At 35.5% G+C, this 19,709-nt stretch overlaps 2 protein-coding genes across 2 annotated transcripts; one reads left to right on the top strand and one right to left on the bottom strand.

The window, feature by feature from the left end:
• Positions 1-1,539: 1,539 nt before the first annotated feature.
• On the bottom strand, positions 1,540-15,343 carry LOC149781310 (uncharacterized). The gene is made up of 12 exons (XM_089934733.1): positions 15,218-15,343; positions 14,227-14,415; positions 12,668-12,878; positions 11,968-12,141; positions 9,453-9,637; positions 8,593-8,752; positions 6,534-6,645; positions 4,464-4,614; positions 3,719-3,863; positions 3,124-3,295; positions 2,497-2,687; positions 1,540-1,657 (listed from the first exon to the last, which is right to left on the bottom strand). The coding sequence occupies exons 1-12, from the start codon at positions 15,218-15,220 to the stop codon at positions 1,608-1,610; spliced, it is 1,743 nt and encodes a 580-aa protein (XP_089790859.1). The 5' UTR covers positions 15,221-15,343; the 3' UTR covers positions 1,540-1,607.
• Positions 15,344-16,790: 1,447 nt separating this feature from the next.
• On the top strand, positions 16,791-19,358 carry LOC149781309 (complement C1q tumor necrosis factor-related protein 4-like). The gene is made up of 2 exons (XM_089934732.1): positions 16,791-17,253; positions 18,880-19,358. The coding sequence occupies exons 1-2, from the start codon at positions 16,836-16,838 to the stop codon at positions 19,317-19,319; spliced, it is 858 nt and encodes a 285-aa protein (XP_089790858.1). The 5' UTR covers positions 16,791-16,835; the 3' UTR covers positions 19,320-19,358.
• Positions 19,359-19,709: the final 351 nt, after the last annotated feature.

Genomic DNA, 19,709 nt, shown 5'->3' with positions numbered 1-19,709 from the left:
TGATAATCCGGAAGTGAAATCTGTGTTATGTTTACATGCTGCTCTGTTGACAGTCCAGCATCTCAAAAAAGAGCAGGTCAACCTTTGACAAGAACTTCACCGTGAAGTCATCTTTAAATGTATTTTAAATTAACATATGATTTGTAGTGATTGTCACACAGTGGAAAGATCAGTACTGAGAAACAAATGTAGAGAACATATAGTAAACTTAATTGTGTTATGTGGCCAAATATATTTCACGCCTGGAGAAACGGAGAGGATGTGACGGGAATCTAAATGAGTAAGTCCCAACCTAAAAGTTCCATTCAAAAATATGTTCAGCATTACTTCTGAAATAAACGCACAATACAGACGGGGATGATTAACATACAGATATAAAAACCATTAACTTTCGGACTGAGAGGGGAGTAACCACATTCGCAAGGTAGTTAACACATACCTAGATGTACGGAGAAGTCCACACAAACAGAAGTGATCGTAGAACTCGGAAACGTTCTCCCAGTTTCTCATACTTTTCATATACTAACATGCAATTGTTTGGACAAGTTGACACATTTTTAGAAAAAGTAACTACTTGTTCCATTTTAACGCTCTTTTCTTCCGTTTTTGACTTAAATTAATTTCGTTACGACTGATGTAATACAAAAAAAATGTCTTGAAAACCACTTGTTTTCTGTTTATATGTCCTCACCATGCCAAGGCATGAGAAGTACCTGGCACTGTTTAAGCCCATCCATCCTTAATAGTCTATTCATTTTATTGCATGTACATCCGTTAGAATCCGTTCAAGTCAGCCAACGCCAAATATGTGAAAAGTCCTTAACAAGATTTAATTCTTAATCAAAATTTATAGAAAAATTAATAACAATTTAACTGAGTTGGGACCCCTCATCGTCTTGGACCCAGAGTGATATCCGATAACTTGATTTTTTGTCAGAATTCAACTTAATACACACAGTTTAGGTTACTTATATGTTAGTCCTCAACTCTATGCAAAAGGCATTTTTTTATTAAAATTATTCGAATAAAATGCTTCAATAAATATTTAGGTTCATCTTGTAAGAGCAGAGGAACATGTATTTGCTTTCGTACAGTGCATTTTAGGCAGGCTCTCCGGTGGTCTAACTGGTTAAAGGGTCCGCCTCTGACGTAGGCCGAGTTTCACCAAAAATTCACTAAAAAATGGTAGTAGCAGCCGCCTCGCCTGGTGCTCAGCGCTGGTCGGCTTAGTGCCAGGATTTTATATGGCAATATGTCCCAGTGCTAGACTTCACTATAAACTGCCACACTGCAGACCTCGTAGCGATATAACTAAAATTGTTAAAGCTATATTGAAAATTAAAAAACAAAACACAAACACAGATACATTTTAGGTAAATTTCAGTATCACCGCTCAAAATAGTTATATATCTGCAATGTTTTCCAATATATCCCTTCACTAGCCCACCCCACCCACCCCCTCCCAACCATCCTATCTTGACAATGGTTTAATTTATTGAATTCTACAAAGGAAATAACTAAACTAAAGAAAAGGAAACATTCGGCAATTTATTTAATTTCCCAAATCAGATCAAAAATCATTATGTTGGGGATCCGGTACTGTTCCCTCAATGTTGACAGTCCGGTAGCTGGTTCTTTATGGCTAGCTCTAGTAGACCTGTAGTAATAATAATAATAATAGTAATAATAACAATAATAATAATACAATTAATAATAATAATATTCACAATAACGATAACAATAATAAAAAGTTGAATATTTAGAAAATAAAAATCAAAACCCAATGAAGACATTCAGTAATCAAAGAAGATTTCGTCCATCATGGGGAAAATATACCGAATTACTTATGACTTTAATACATACACCAGATCAAATTTTGTTTGTAGGTCGATTCGCCAAAGGGAATGGTAATGAAACAGCTGCACAAACGAATTCGTCTATCTATCAACCAAACTGCCCAACCCTTTAGACACCATGCATGCATACACACATACATGCATACATGCATACATACATATATGTGCTTTAGGACGAACTTAAAGGAGTGCATGTGTTACTGGGCCATGAGTCAGTTCCACTACGTCCTCGGGAACAATCCGCAGAATCGCAGCTACGTCGTTGGATTCGCAATAACCCCCCCCCCCCCACACACACACACACACACCCAGAGGCCACATCATCGGCCCAACGCTTTAGACACCATGCATGCATGCATGCATGCATACATACATACATACATACATACATACATACATACATGCACACATACATATACATGTGCATTAGGACGAACTTGAAGGAGCGCATCTGTACGCAGTTGCATATAGATATACACATAGAGAGGATATATATATGGACGAACGCAGAACTATATATATATATATATATATATAGAGAGAGAGAGAGAGAGAGAGAGATCGAGAGATCAGGGGCTTGTTGAAAAAACAATTATTTAAAGAATTCGTTTAGAGGTGGAAATATAAAGCGTCTTCTAACCAGCTATGCCAGACTGGAAGGCAGCGTTGTAATCGCAGGCCACTTCGTTTTTAACGTAATCTTTTCTGTCGTCGACATAAGCATCACTTTGATCTGGGCCTCCAACGAGCGCGCCATAAAGCACGTGAGGATTTGGTCCAGTGTTCGTTTGCTCGTCCCAGCCACAGGGAGCGGGTATCATAGGACATGAACTGAAGGAAGAAAATCACAAATGGACCGATAACTTGAATTACCTTTACTATCTCCAAGAGTTTCCTAGCATTTCACAATTTTTCAACTGTCTTGTAATGATTATTGCTTGCGAATGTCTTTTCGGATCTTTGTAATTTTACAAGCATTTGACTAGAGGAATGCCAAAATTTCGTGGTGCTCGGTACCACAAATTGCGTTAGAATATAATATTATTAGCTTTTGATGGGAACACGACTGGAAGTATTTAATTAATTGACGAAAGATTTTCTTTCTTACATTTACAGTCATCTAAGCATCGAATTATCAATAACTTCCGAAGCACGACCCTTATTATCATCGTGAATTCAATCGCCTTTTAGTAAATTAATATTTGTAATTGTGTAGCATATACATTTTCCATAATACTGCACAGTATATTGGTTCATCTTAGTTTACCTCGACCGATGATGTGGCCTCTGTGGGGGGTTATTGCCGAATCCAACGACGTAGCTGCGATTCTGCGGATTGTTCCCGAGGGCGTAGTGGAACTGACTAATGGCCCAGCAACGGTACTGGTGAGGGTTTATGCCTAAATCTGCTGCCATCAATGCTATCAGACCCATATTCACTGTAAAGGACACAGTAGCAGTCTTTTGATTGTAGATGGAACAGTTAAATATAATTGAGATAACTGCTTGAGATGTCTTTTTAAGAAAATAATAATATTGGCATACCTATTAGTACAAGTCTGGGAGAGCATTTACAATATTTTACTGGATATATTCTGTTCTCAAAATGTACCCATTGCGTTTCCTTGTAAAAGTCCCTGACCATTGTATCTCTGTTTGTTGATTATGTGAATGGCTATATTTTCCTTTACATAAAGAACAATAGTTGAGCTATACCCCACGTCAGTACCTAAACGTTCAATCATATGAAATTAAACAGCATTCTGCATTTAATGAGCTCACCGAAACTAAATATAAAAAACGTCAAGCATTATTCCTCTAATTAGAAATTTCAAGTGTTCCGATTCACCAGTTTAAATAACCTGCATATCTCAGTGCTCCCCACTGAAGTCTGAAGGCGAGTCCCCCTGGGGAGTAAGGGATTGTTCCTCCGGGCATCCAGTCGTGGAAGGTTTGCACAATGTCGTCTTTATAGGTGGCATTATGGGTGAATTTATACAGAAGAGCCTATAAGGAGACAAGAAGTTCACCATCAAGTCTGTGGTGACAAATTATATCTTTATTTAACGAATCATAATAATCACGCTATAAGTAGATCTCTAGATCGAAATTCTTGTGGAGTATGCATATATTTGTTACGAACCCTTTAATATCGTATAGAGAGGATCGATTCTGGCGGTAATTACTATGTGTCTTTTGTCTACGGGGATATTTATATCGGTTTACGGCCAGATCGAAGTTATACTAATTATTAATTTAAAATAAAAACACCAAACATAATAAAATATATTTACTTTTACATTACGACTTCTAAACCACTATTATTTATACCTCACATTATCATACACAGGTGTTATCCTGAACAAACGTGCAAAAGAATTTCACTTCTTACTTCATTTGTCTGTTCCTAGATGGCGTGTCTGTTCGATGGGATTACCAAGACGGGTCTTGATCAGCACAATTAACCGAAATTTTCAAACAGTAAACCAAATGATGAAAAGAAAAAAGAACGCGTCATCTACACCATCAACGTACAAGTGAGTTTGTTTCTTAATCTTGTCTTAACCAATGATTTATTTTTAAAAACCCTTGGTGTATCATGCATACAAAACATCCGGCCTGCTTGTCGTCCCAGGATAGCCCCCATGCTGATCCTGGTTGATGGTGGGACTCTGCGTCACTCAGATACTTGGCTTCCTTTGTGGCCTGGTACAGCCATGCTCCCGCCCAACAAAGTTCGTCCACGTAGTCATTAGACCTGTTCAATGGAAATATTTAATAATTTACAGATTTATGTTTATTTTATAGCGATGGTTCGTTGCACGATATTTACACGAGCTTTGATTTCTCAGCTACAGAGTTTGCAGGGCATTTGGGGGTTCACGTGGTGACGAAAGAAGTATTTCCAACCACTACTGAGGTGACATAATTCAAGGCATATGTTTGTTCGGCAACTTTATGGTCCACTTGCATATAGTATTTCAGTTTTGAGTATATACTCAAATACTCTATCACCTAGGCTATCAGTGTAGATGTGACGTGTTGTTACACATATGGAATCAAGATTTAGCATTCATTTATTGTTTCCAGATCAGTAAGATATCAGATTCCTATCACGAACTTCAAAACCTTTCTCGAGAACGGTATTCAAGCTGATACATTTTATTAAATTGGCGTTTGGGTTCAAAAACTGAAATCAGCCATTACCCTCAAAGATGTTTGTAACTATATCTGCTAAAGCTCATACATGTATTGCTTACACTGGTATGTGTTAGACCAAATCTTCTGAAATTCGCTAAAACTGCCTTCAACAGGGAATATTTCTACACCTGTAAAATGTTATTAAAAATTTAAAGCTTATAATGAATAATATTTTTACAATTGATTTTACAGTAATATCGATGTCTACTGAGCTGAGAAACACGTTATTTCTATACATACCATATATGGATTAATCTTCCTAACAAACTTAAAGATTAGATTTTTTATATGCAAGTACCTACACATGAATTAGACTCTCTATGTACATAAGTATACTCGTTCAGTGCACAGCATTGCTTTTATACGTGCATTTGTGTGTCTGTATGTATATGCTCACACGCATGCATGTACGTATGCTTGTATATATTTATTCATTTTTCAAAGAATTATATAATTACATACGTATAAATAACAGCGTGGACGACCCAGTGTTGTCCTGTGCACCCCACCCACCACCCGCTTATATTCTGTGTCTATATGACGACTACTATTTTTTGTTGTCTCCAGGTTAAACTTTGAAATCAAAAAATGCTTCACGTGCGTGCATCAAAGTTGCAGTGTTTCTTATCCTAATGATTTGTCGAAGCTGAGTACTCAAATAATTGGTGATGACGAAGACGATGACAATGAGACGATAATGTTTTCGATGAAGACGACAGTGGTTGTGATGGATGTCGCTCGAGACAAAACATACCGTAAAATATAAGTTGACATTTGTTTTTATGTCAGCAAAGAAACACAATTCCAGATTATATAATATGTAATTGTTCAGCAGTATGAGTTTGATATTTTATGGTATTCTCATATACACTCTGATTTAAAGGATGTAAAGCTTATATCGATAAGAATGTTTCTCTTAAGTTTATTTTATAAATACAACATACACACATTCTTGGTTCAAACAAAATTTGGCTCCACTTGTAGTAAATTAATATTTAAATTTAGGAAGAATAAACGGTTTTGTTCTGTTCTGACGCTCAGGGGAAAAAATCTTATAATTCCTGTCATGTAGGTTTGATACAAAATATTGCATAACATTGCAAAACAACATTTATCTGATTTAATCGATGCGTATTAATGTGAAACCTGAGTATGCATATATTTAGGTATACACATACAAGATGATATATATCATAAACAACTTTGACTAATTTTAACCGCTACGAAAGGGATATCTGCCAGTGAAGTACATTTGATTTTGTCGATAGTTTGTATTATTTTTCAGACTCAAACTTGATATCGCCTAGCAAATGTCTCTTTCCTAAATGTCCATTGCGATAACGAGATACTGTTATGCATAGCCCCCAAATCAGCTTTTATTTACGTGACTTAATTTGCTTTTGGATGCATTACATTATTTATAGTCGAAACACAAATTTCATACATATAAAACCCTAAAACGAAAGGAAAATATACCTATAGTATCCAGCGGCGGCATTCACACTGTCGCTGTATTTACCCTTGCAGTTTACAGCAAAGTCGTAGAGCTGTCTGGCGTGCGACAAAAGAGTGTTAGCGTAAGTTTGATCTGTAAAACAAATTACGGGAACAACAATTTATTCTTGTAAACGAATACTTTTTAGAAAACATGCACTTCAGGTGTTTCTGAGAAAAATATATAAAGATATTCCTATAATAGAACCTTAAATTTCATCAACTGTAGTAGATATATTAGGATTCCGAATTGTTAACTCTAGAAGACATATTAGCAATCCGAATTGTTGACTCCAGTAAAAAGTAGGTTAATAACTGTGAAACTTCCCATTTCGACTGCTTTTTTTACCATAACTTCCAAAGCAAATACGCATTCTTTAATTTATACGAATCACGATATCAAAGTTTATATATATCTAACCTAAATGAACAAATATCATCAAAAAGTGAGAGGAATCTTTCCCCAATTGGTGAATTCGAAAGAAGTGTGTGTGTGTGTGTGTGTGTGTGTGTGCGCGCGCGCGCGCGTAAATTTTATATTTCTGTATTACAGAATGCAATACGAGAATATATCTACTGTCGAATAACCAGTAGGCGTCAGCGGTATTACGGGATTTATTTTAATTTGAAGTAAATAATGTGTCGTATATAGTAAAGGTATTTCGCTATAATTGTTCATGTCAAAGTGATTGCCTTTCTTAAAAACTGGTATAATTAAACATTCTCCATCTGTCAAGAAAGATACCACAGTAAAACATAGGATTAAAGAGATGTGTTAAATAACTTATCATGATATATGTTTAAAACATTTTCATGGAAACCCATCTAGGCCAAGTGATTTGTTACTTTCAAGCAAATTTAATGTTTTCAATACTTCATTCTCGTATATTTTTGAACTGTGAATCTGATTCGTGTCAACATCATTGCATATATTAGGAAAGAACTTTTAAGTAAAAGTATTAAGAAAGAAATGTATTCTAAATTGTATTAAAAGTAATTTTTCATTAATTTATAATGAAAATAATTTTCCACTAAAATATATGAAGATAAAATTTATATATTTGTGTAATAGAACTGTATGCTATTTTATAAAGATCGCACTTTACGAGCAGGCACAGAAACCCATACAATACATTTCGCTTGTAACTAAATGTCAACTACTGTCAGCACAAAATACATTTTGCTCGTAATTAAATATCAACTATTGTCAGCATAAAATACATTTCGCTCGTATCTAAATGTCATCAGTTTAGATTTCAGGGGAAAGCTGCTGAACAGACAAATTATTATATCAATAATGGATGCGTTACGCAGATTGTTCCCACTATCGCCATGGGAAATTTCAAGCGGCATGTTCTCAAGACTGGGCGAACGAAATAAAATGTATAAATAGCGAATCAGGCTTACGAAGAATTAGTTCGCTGCTCGAGTCAGAACAGCTCAGTCTTTTCCTTACAGGTAAGAATCATCTGCGTTCGCAAACTTCTTTAAAGAATGTGTACTTTTTAATATTTGAGACGTTAACAGTAAAGTTCATATTTTCCAACATTTTTGTGAGTTCTTTATATTTTGTATTATGATATAATGGGATGTTTAATTGATTTGTGGTATGTATTATTGGAAAAGATGTGAATCTGATTTGCGTCAACATTATTGCATATATCACTGATAGTATTGTCGTGAATTTTCATAACATTTCCAATAAATATTACAACATTTTGGTCTACTTCGCATTTAGATTTCAACCATTGTAAAGCTGATATTATTTTAGCTTTTTAAAGTGAGATAGTTTTAAATATCGAATTAACAAAATCCCCCAAAGTGATATGTCTCATTACATTAATTTTCTAACTTGTGACAAGGAACTCTGATACAAAGTTAATTTTTGTATTTCTGCAGACTAGTATATATTTATTTCTGAGTTCCAGAATTTTTTTAATTCATGTATAAGTGTGTCATACGTGTGTGCGTGAGTGTGTGTGTGATCAATTAAAAATTAAACTTTTGCTAGAATTATGAATAACTCAGTTTTATAACTTACTGACAGACTTGAAAACCAAATATCCAGCGGCTAGAGCTGCAGCTGTTTCTCCAGCAACGTCACTTCCCGGTTTTGACTCCGTGATCTTGAAACTTGGTCTGGCCATTGTCATATTTTCCGGCCTACCCCAGTATCCGTGATCGGGACCACCGTCTCCCACCTGTGTTAGATTAAAATAGTTTAAGAGGAGGGGGGAGGGTGAGGAGGCATTTCAATGTTTCAAAGTGAACATGAAAAAATGCAACATTCAATATAAAATTAAAGATTCATCGCGCAATAATATCACAGCTCACCAACAGTCCCGAGTCAAATTAAATTTATCTCATTGTAAAATTGTATGTGCGAGCCGCTGCCGACAGCTTTAGAACTATCTTCATGAAACGTTTTCTCAGTGTTAATTCCAGCATAGTGAAACAGCCCAAGGCAATCGTTGGTCACGGTGGCCTCTTTTTGGACAATACTTATTTATAGTTTGTTTGCCGGTTAATATCCAGTGTCAACGTTTTGTTCCCATGGGAAATCTTCGTTCGTTTTCATATCATTTGCATACAATTTGGTTAGGATGTTCCTTGCATCATTTTATACCCCACTTGACCCCAGATATACACCAGTGTACAGGCAAGATTGGTGGTCTTTTCGTCAACCAACTTTTGTCTTACTTAGTGATAATGTTTATACTTTTAAAGCATTTTAAAGCTGCATTTTGCTGTCGCCTTTGATGCATGTCGTTTTATTCTATAAAGTTGTTCGAGGGCGAAGAATAACTTAGATTTCAATATAGAAAAAATAAATGTGTCCATGTTTATACCATAAAAAAACAATATAACAAAAACACAAAGTGGAAGCAAATATTATCCTACCTGTACATAGAGCTCGTGTTCAGCCGTATGACACTTCAAGAGGTAGTCCAGGGGCCACTTGATGGAGTCCAACATATATTGCATTTGCCCCGACTGCTGGTACGCCTGTTTCCATTCCAAAAGACCCCAGGCAAGCATTGTCACAGAGTATGCCATCGGCAAGCCGAACTTTACATGGTCACCAGCTGCAGTTATAAAATTAGGAGTACGTTAGAAAGAATTGGTAATCGCCAATGGTATATATGAAAATGAAGTTTCTTTATCAGCCTTTCATAGATGATGATGCAAATGATGACAATAATGACAATAATGATACTAATGAATGCTGATTACTGCTATGACTTTTATCATGCGACAAAATGGCAGTAAACAATAACAATGAAAACAGCAATAATGAAAGCAACAATTGGGACGTCTATGATTAATGTTATATCCCGCTTGTACTTTTTTATTTCAATGATACGTCACACGCAGTGGCTAAAAATAGCCAGTAATTCGATTTCGAACAAGGAGCACCAATACAATGGCATACAGAGACATTTTCTATGTTATTATTCTTACTAAAAACAATGCAAAGGCGCTATATTCATCACATTACAGATGAACATTATATTATCCACTTACAGCGATGGCTAGAATGCTGAGGCCTCTCCTAGATCAAAAATAGAGGCATATTTGGCCGAGACAATAGACACAAGTTTCTAGCATATACCCACTTTAACGTACCTGACTGTATGGTATACAGCCACTATGAAGTACCCGACTGTATGGTATACAGCCATTATAAAATACCCGACTGTATGGTATACACCATTATGAAATACACGAGTGTCAAGTATATAGCCATTTTTAAGGATCCGACTGTCTTGTACATTGCTATTTCGAGGTGCCCGGCTGGGTAAATAATTCTCGAAAATGATTAGATGCAGGACAGAAGTTATATGTTACATAAATGCTGCCTTGCATTTCTTAAAAGATAAAACCAACAAATTAGTATCATTAAGTTGACACAATACGCACGATAAATGTGTTAAATTAGAGAGAAAGATATGATTTGTTGCATTACCCATTAAGTAATATCTTTTTTGCATATCACACAACGTGCATTTCGTTTTTGTTTTTGTGTGACCGAATTGATTATGGGTTAAATATTATATCAGCCAACTGTTCCTTAAACCTTTTAATTCTGTAATCAATGTAAGTATGCGGAGTTACATTATTATATCAGCCAACTGTTCCTTAAACATTTTAATTCTGCAATCAACATTAGTATGCGGAGTTACATTATTATATCAGCCAACTGTTCCTTAAACCTTTTAAGTCTGCAATCAATGTAAGTATGCGGAGTTACATATTGGAATGTGTTGTTTTCATTTAGCTAATAGTTGTATTGCTTTTTAACACTCACAGTTCAAAGCAAATAAAAATGATGATTGATTAGAATTATTTGATCAAGACCATACTAATTTCTTTTGTAAGGAAGTTTAGGATGATAGGGCAATAGGTTACATGTAGGATGTAAAATTATTTAACAAATTTTTATTCGGTTGTAATGGAATTTGAGAAAGGTGACTAATCGTTAAGTGTACTAATACTTAAAAACATGCAAGATCTCGATACATTTGTTTTTCATTATTGCAAAGATTCCCGGCATTCTTGTCATAATTATTCATAGGTACGTAAGTAATACAAGTTATTATAGATGTTGAAATCTGTTTTGTATTATTTTTGCTATTACTATTCTTCATTTTCTTCTTGTTTTTCTTCTTTGTCTTCTTCTTCTTCTTCTTTGTTTTATTACTCTTGCCTGCGTCTAAGACTACATCAAGCAGTGGGAGAAAAGATATAATGAATCATGTATGCAGAAGTAATTGGCATGAGAAAAATGTACAAGTATATACGCATTCCTGGATCCTTTGTCTGAGAAACAATATGGCGGAACAAACGCCATAGGATGATTATGATATTTGTTTAAGACATATTATTTATTAAAATAAATTAAGCAGCCTTTATACACATATTTATGAATACTAAATACAGTGTAAGAACATGATTTGCTGGGCTGCTGTTTTAAGGCCTAAATGAATTGGATTAGCCACACACACACACACACACACACACACACACACACACACGCATATATATATATATATATATATATATATATATATATATATATATATATATATATATATATATATAAACCGATGACCAATCATCAACGGGGGAGTATTTCTCCATGAGTACTTTTACTCAGTGGCTAAGCTGCCACACTCGCAACCAGAAGGGAACATTTTGTAATTCTGACCCAGGGGAAGCATGGATTGGTTGCCGTGGTGTATCCTTGCGCAATCACTTTACTTGATTCTGCACAATGTCACCCTCAAGTATTAATGTATCGCTGAAAAACAAACACGTCGGTTTTATAAAACGTTTGTGTTCTTATTTTCATCGGAAAGGAATTTATTACATTATTCTTTAAAGGAAAAGAAGAAGAAAAACGACGAATCCGTACCGTCATACCATCCGCCTGTGAGGTCTACCCCGTTGTCTCCGTGATCATGCAGCGCTGAGTCGCCTCGCCAAGGAATGCGATTATTCGCAGGAAGTTTGCCTGATCTTTGGGCCTCGAAAAAGAGAATAGACTTCTCCAACACCTCCGCGTAGTTATACTTTGTGTGTTGCATGTCTGTGAAAATAAAGTTTCTGTTTTTATTTTTTGTTTTGTAAACAATACCTTACAAAATAAACCGCAACTTTTAAATTGTATCCCGTTGGTCTCAACTTCCATATGTGTTGACATTTTCATTGATGATGTACGAATCATTTTTCTTTATTTCCGTTTTCCAACGGATGTTACTGAAAATGTGAAAAAGATTCCACCAATTATATGAACAGAACACAAGAGTGAAAATAAATCATCAAATATTTAAGAGATCATTTAATTGAGGAAGGTGTTGCCTGCATCATGACTATTGTTGTTTGGTGGTAGCTTCCTTCTATATTAGAACTAGCCCCTATTAGATTTATCATGCGATAATTTTTCACTAATTATTTCGTGATAAAATTGCAAGATAACATAAACCCCATAAAATCAACCAAATACAGTTGATTTGTTTTCGAGCATAAATTACTGAAATGATATCTAACATTAAAAAAATGTATTTTTTCTTTCTTTCATTTAAGTCCTTTTTAAGAGGGAAGAAAATATTTACTATTTGGGACATGTACAGGAGGAACCGTTTGACTGTCCCCACTGAGGTCAACCAGAGTCCCAGTTGCAGAAGGAGCCGTATTCCCAGAAAACATTCCCATCATTCTGACCGTTAGAGTTGTTCCAGCGGCGTGCAACCCCTTTGTGTCCTTGTTCAACAGAATATAGTACCGGCCATCAGGACTCTGGTACAACCAATCCCCATCCCATTGCTACTGAAAAGTTGATTCATCACAAAAAAAGGTCTTTTACATAGTACAAAATAAGAACAGCAATCAAAGTGAAACTTTGGTCTTGGAAAACTTGAATGTTCCTCACGTTTAAATATAATGATATATTATGTATAAAATGTTCTCTCTCTCTCTCTCTCTCTCTCTCTCTCTCTCTCACACACACACACACACACACACACACACACAGGTACACACACACAGGTACACACACGCAATACTTTTTCTATCTAAATATGCAAGGTGCGCCAAATCTATTTTTTTAAATGATCCATATTCCATCATTCCTGTTCGCACATATTATCATAAATTATAATTAGTGCAAAACAGATATAAAACACAATATGCCCTAAATACTGTATGAAGAAGCTACATTAAGCGAAAAGTCCTAAGTCTCTGTCTGTCTAACTGTCTGCCTGCCTGCATGCATGAATGTATGTATGTATGTATGTATGTATGTATGTATCTACGCACGTACGTATGTGTGTGTGATTTGGATTTTAACGTAGCTTAAACAAGTTTTCAGTCATATTGCTACGATGTCTGCAGTGTGGCAGTTTATAGTAATGTCTAGCACTGGGGCATCATGCTCCAGACATGAAGCATGATGTCCCACCCAGTCACATTATCCTGACAACAGGTCGACCAGTCCTAACACAAACTTTGCAATACTGAGCGCCAAGCGAGGCAACTGTTAGTACCATTTTTATAAGTCTTTGATATTACTCGGCCGGGGATCGAACCTACGACCTCCCGCATCCGAGGCGGACGCTAAAACCACTCGGCCTAAACCGTCCGCCTCGGTATCGAAAAATCTCGGGTTTGAACCCCGTCCGAGTCATGCCAAAGACTAATAAAAATGTTACTTGCAGCTGCCTGACTGTGCGTTCAGTATTAAGAGGTTACTTTTAGGACTGGTTGGCCTGGTTTCAGGTGGTACATGATGATATATGTCCCAGTGCTGGACATCAGTATGAACTTTGACAATGCAGACATCGTAGCGATATGAGTGAATTTTTTTTATAAAGGTACGCTACAAATCTAAGTCACACACACACACACACACACACACACACACACACGAAGTTTCTTTAGTAATCAGGAGAAATATATTCCAACACCTCTTGAAAATAAAATATTTGAGTAACCTCTCAAAAGAACATTATTGAAGAAAATAGTGAAAAGGAAACAAGACGATTTCGCATATAATTGTTTACAATAAGGTTCTTTGAATACATTTATGTACTTTTAGCGTTAACGCATGCAGACGTTTTATATACGTAGAAAATAATTGTAAATGGAGTTAACAGTTGATATAAAAAATACAGACCTGTATATTGCTGACAGACACGGAAAAGTTCATCTTAAGTTCCCACCCCACTATGTTTGTCTGGAGCGGGAAACTAAACTGGCCTTCAAAGTTGTTATCCCAGTGCTGCAGCAATTTCATTTGTACGGTTTGGTCTGCGCAGGCGCATGATAGCAGCGTGCACAGCATAGACAGAACCACGAACGTGTACTTGAAAATGCAAAAGAACATTCCTTCATATATATATATATATATATATATATATATATATATATATATATATATATATATACGGAGAGAAAATTGGAGATTCTCGATGTCTCCGTGAATACATTTAAGCTGCTGCAAAAATAAATCCTGCTTAAATGCATTAAATATGCTTTCTACAAAGTCAATTTATTATCTTCTGAAAAAGGTATAGATAGAAATTCCAAGGGTGATGCAGCCATGTTTGCAACGGATAAAACTCCAAATATATTATCTCCTTTTCAAAAGAAACATGTTTAGAGCTTATATAATGCTCAAATGTGATCATTCTTTTAAAGTCATCTTTTACGCATTCATTTCTTATGTGGAAAGGTAGTAGTAAGCACAACTCAGATATTGACAACTTTCCGTTTCCTATTTCAAAAAATACGCCTTAAAGTAAATTTACATTTCCCTACTTTGCTCTTAAAATTTGTCAGTTTAATTGTCTTGTCAATAAAATTAGGTTCATCCTTCACAACATTGAAAAGGTTTCCTTTGTTTGAAAGATGTTATTAGATCTCAGACAACCTTTATAGAGTCTGCATGGCTTACGATGATGCATGCTTCAAAGAGGCCTTATTTGCTTGCTAGAAATATCAATGCTTCCTAATCAGATATATGTTTAGATCAATTAGTCCAGCAGCCATTGTTTTCTAAGTGTCTGTATTGGCATACCTCGAATAATATGAAATAACACTGATTGTATTTTTTGGCAAAACTATATATGCAATAAATTGTCTTAATAACAAGTAAAGCAACATACCATTGTATTGGACGATCCTTGCTGGCCCAAATCCAAGAAGCGTGTTTCGTCAAGTTATAAGGAAAACAACTATGGTGCCAAAGTTTAAGATATGACCTCCACTATAAAACTAAATACACGCTATATGTCTTTTCAGAAATAAAACGATGAAAAATATTTTTGTAGGAAAATGGACAAAGTTCACTACGTGTATGTCATATTACTATTAAAGACATGAAATGTCTGCAATAAGTGTATCTATTAACAGTTACGACAATATACCAAGGCACTGAGTGTGTTAGGTCAAGAAGATAAGGAGATATCAACCATATTGCCCGAATTTGACTTACTGTAAAGTATAGAAACAGTCTGGAAAAGACGCTCATATCAGATGACTATTATGTAAAGTCGAAAATTGAAATAGTCTGTCCTAAAAGGAAATCCACTGAATAGTCTGTTTTAAGTTTCATTTTGTTTTGTTAAAGCTTTTGTTGCTGTTGTTGTTGGTTTTGCGGGGTGTTTTTCGTTTGTTTTTATATGTTTCTTGCTTTTTCTTAGGTTTCAAAGTATATCTACAAGTACCGTTTAGTGAAACAAAATATATTCTGCAATGATTGAAACTTCATTACCTATAATAAACTTTGGTTTGTGATATTATACGATTTTCAAAGAATCGTATAAATCGTATATATCGTTTAAATAAAGGACTTTAGTACATTAAAACAGTAACTCCAACAGAATGACTTCATCCTTTGCTACGACATTCCAGTGAAGGCATATATGTCAATTATAGGTGAAAGGGATGAATTAATACACTCCTGTTCACCTTATTATCATTATGGTATCATTATTCCTAATTAAAAGTCAAGCCTTTTTTGGTGGTACCTCAAACATACCTAATGAAGACAAACTCTCTTTTCTGCAGCTTGAAATGGTTTCCAGAAGAAATTCACAGATATCAGAAGATCCAGAGGTCATTAGAAGAGGAGTGAAATAGACAGCGGAAACATTGGTAATGAATTGTACAATATTTGCAGCCATTCATTAAAAAGTAAATTTACGCATTTGAGTGAGTAAGGTTGGTGAAGTTGACAAACGCTTTCTTATCTCTTGACGTCCTCTCCTAACAAAACGTTCACGAAGTGGGTGTAATATGGAATCAGCATAGTTTATGTTAAATACAAGAAAAAATCATTATTACAACGTTTTGGTTTTTGTCATTAAATTAATATGAATGCTAGCTTAAAGGCGCATTCTAATAATCGATTTATCTTGTAGCCTCCATCATTACCACTATCTAATACGCAACAAAGTTTGAATCTGACTGGTAATGTGTAATGGTTCACTTAAAGTACTGCATATGATTTTGTTTCAAATGCAGAGAATCATTTAACTGAGTGTTTGCTTACTATGTTGCTGAAAATCATTGAATGCCGTTAATTTAAAAATAAATCGTTATTAGGCATTTTTTTATTTAAAAAAGCTAGCGAAGTGTTATTGTGTCTTTAAAAGGTACATGTGACACAGCTCTCACGGACAGTGTACTACATGAAACAAGATTTAAATTTATCTTCAGGTTCAGATAGCATGACCTGTTCTACAAATCTACTTGATCTTTACTTCACTGCCGGACTTTAACATGGCTGCTTTGTGGATAATACTGCACGCTGTTTTCCTGGTTACTATGTGTAATGCAAGTGACGAGCATGATTTTGCTCATTTTCTTGTTCGAATTAAGGAACTTGAGGAAGGACAAAGGGCCAGCATGCAGTATCTGCCATTGATGAGGGAGTTACAAGTTCGTCTGAACCAAGCTGAAAGTCGTCTTTTGGAACTGGGTGATTTAGAGTCTCAGCTGCAGGAGGCAAATGCAAGGATTCGTGACCTTGAAATGAAATTAAAAATAAACAAGGTTGAAGCAGATAAAAAGGAAACTTTAAACGGCATTCCAAAACAGTCAACTGCTACAAATCAGGGGGATGTAAACGACACACCATATGTTAATGTTGTTGCCAATACAACTAACAGAATACATTCGTATCAAAGGGCTGTAGATGGTAAGGTCCATAGAATCAAACAAATAATCGTCGGAACTTCATTGATTAGTATCTTGATAAGATTTCAAATACGTTCATTTAGAAGCATCCTGTGTTATAATATGGTGAGGTGATGTCGCCTGATCTTTGTTCGTTGTCAACATTAGCTTGCGTAGCGTAACTCTCACTAGGATAAGATGATTAAAACCGATCTTAGAACGCAGCTCTACGTTTCAGAGGCAGACTTTAAGAATAAGTTTTAGCATTCAGTATTATCAATAAGTGGATTATCCGTCCATTTAAACTTTAGTACTTGAACATCCGGTGCACTTTCGCTCATGATTTCTTTAAAAATTAAATATGAGTATTATGGGTATAAAAAAGGAGGATGGGAAATGACGACCATTTTACACACACACACACACACACACACGACTTGCTTCGAAATTGTGATTTCTTAAAGATGAAGCGTGATTAATAAAATAATATTTTAATATCTATCTTCATGTGCTGTCACGAGTTTCTGGAGGGTGAAAGAAATTATCGTTATACCTCTTACAGCAAGGAAATAATGTATTACACGGTTTCTTTATCGAAGCTTCATAAAATAATTAAGTTGGTTTTTAATAAGCCAATTTGCTACATAGCAATGCATAATATTCAAAATTTTCTTCACGTAGTTCTGCAGAGATTTTCTAGAAATACAAAGTAATTTTCACCGAGGAATCACATATAAAGTTTATATACATTAAATAAATAGAAGACATGGAATATTGAATCCTAAACTAACACTTTTGCGTGTGACGGCATAAGTATTAGTCGAAAAGCAAATTAAAAGCCGTACCAAACCTGGCTATAATCTGGTATTAAACAAATCAATTCTCGTATCAAACTTGGATATAAAATGGTTTGATGCATATAAAACTCATATCAAGCCAGGATATATACTGGTTTTAAGCATACGAAATGTCGTATTAAACCTCGATAAATCATGATTTTAAGCATATTTCTTAGCTTATAGCATTTTCACTTCTCTTGTTAACAAAGAAAAAAGTTAATTGGGTACATATTCTGGAATATGAGTACTTTCAAAACAGACATGCTATCAAGAGATGATAAGGACCTCTGCGGGGAACGCTCAGGCCTTTCCTTTGGCGTTGTCTGGATATCACCTCGGAAATACTACGTGAGCTACTATGCGTGTGCATACACCTTTGATAACCAAATAACACCATACATCATCAACCAATCATATAATTCATGACGGTCAGCTCCAGTGAAAATGTTAATTTTCGTCTGAAAAATGACCATTTTTTCCCAAGCATGTACATCAAAACTTTCTGTTACTGAGCGAAAATATTGAAAAATGATATCAGAATACTCGTGGAGTGGAATAATAGTTTAGTTTATTACTGAATTCTGCGCTATTCTCTGACAATGTGCGCTGTTGTTACGTTGCATTACGCCCTAGAAGTATTACCGTAATGGAATGTTTCCGAAAAGACCTCGAGGTGTTTGATTACAATATGGTTCTGATTTCTGTTAGATTCCGTTACTGCCGTTTTTGAAAGATGTCAAGTAATGCAATCACTATAAATTATCCTCTGACTAAACAATAATAATTTTTTTTCTCTGTTTAATTTTCAGCCTCAGATCGCAGAGCAACATTATATACTGATCGAGTCGCGTTCTCGGCCTATGTTAAGAACGACATCGCAAACCTTGGCGCCAACCATATCATCCACTTCGACACCGTCATTCACAACGAGGGCAGAGGTTTCGACCCGTTAATAGGATTATTTACGTGCCCTATTTCGGGAACATACTATTTCCAGACGACAATCTTGTCGAAGGATGAGGATTTTATTGACACATACATCGTTTTGGACGACTATTACACGGCGGGAGTGCACTCTAACTCAGGGGGGTTAAAGTATGGTCAGGCTGGAAACGCCGTGATCATGCACTGTGCCGAGGGCCAGAGAGTTTGGGTGAGAACAGTCCATGATCAGCATGGCATCAAAAACGTGTACGGCGACAAGTACTCCACATTCGTTGGACACTTGTTGTGGGTAGACCAAGCATGATAATAGCATAAACGCCTGATTTGATTATGTCTCCTTTATTTTCTTCATACGAAATAATAAAAAGTTTAAGAAAACTTTCAAAAGATTTTTTAAAAAAAAAACTTATTATGTCACATTTTTTCAATTAAATTCTTGAACTGTGCTTACTTTAGTACATATATGTCTACAATCACATTTGTCACTCAATGCTGTTGGGTGTCAAGGTTGAGGGGAATCACATTGTGTAGCACAATGCTTCACATTTAGCATGGTAACGGTCTGGTTTAAAGACATGCACTGGCACCATTGCTTGCAATTATATCGTTATAGTCACAACTTGTCGGGATTTTTTTGTTTTCTTGTAAGGTGAAATATAAATTGAAGATACGCAATGTAATGCCTAAAATTGGT

Source organism: Sinohyriopsis cumingii, chromosome 15, assembly GCF_028554795.1.
Source record: "Sinohyriopsis cumingii isolate HCF-2022 chromosome 15, ASM2855479v2, whole genome shotgun sequence".
Taxonomy (NCBI): Eukaryota; Metazoa; Mollusca; class Bivalvia; order Unionida; family Unionidae; genus Sinohyriopsis; species Sinohyriopsis cumingii.
Note: the sequence above shows the minus strand (reverse complement) of the source record. Positions and strands in the feature narration are given on the sequence as shown.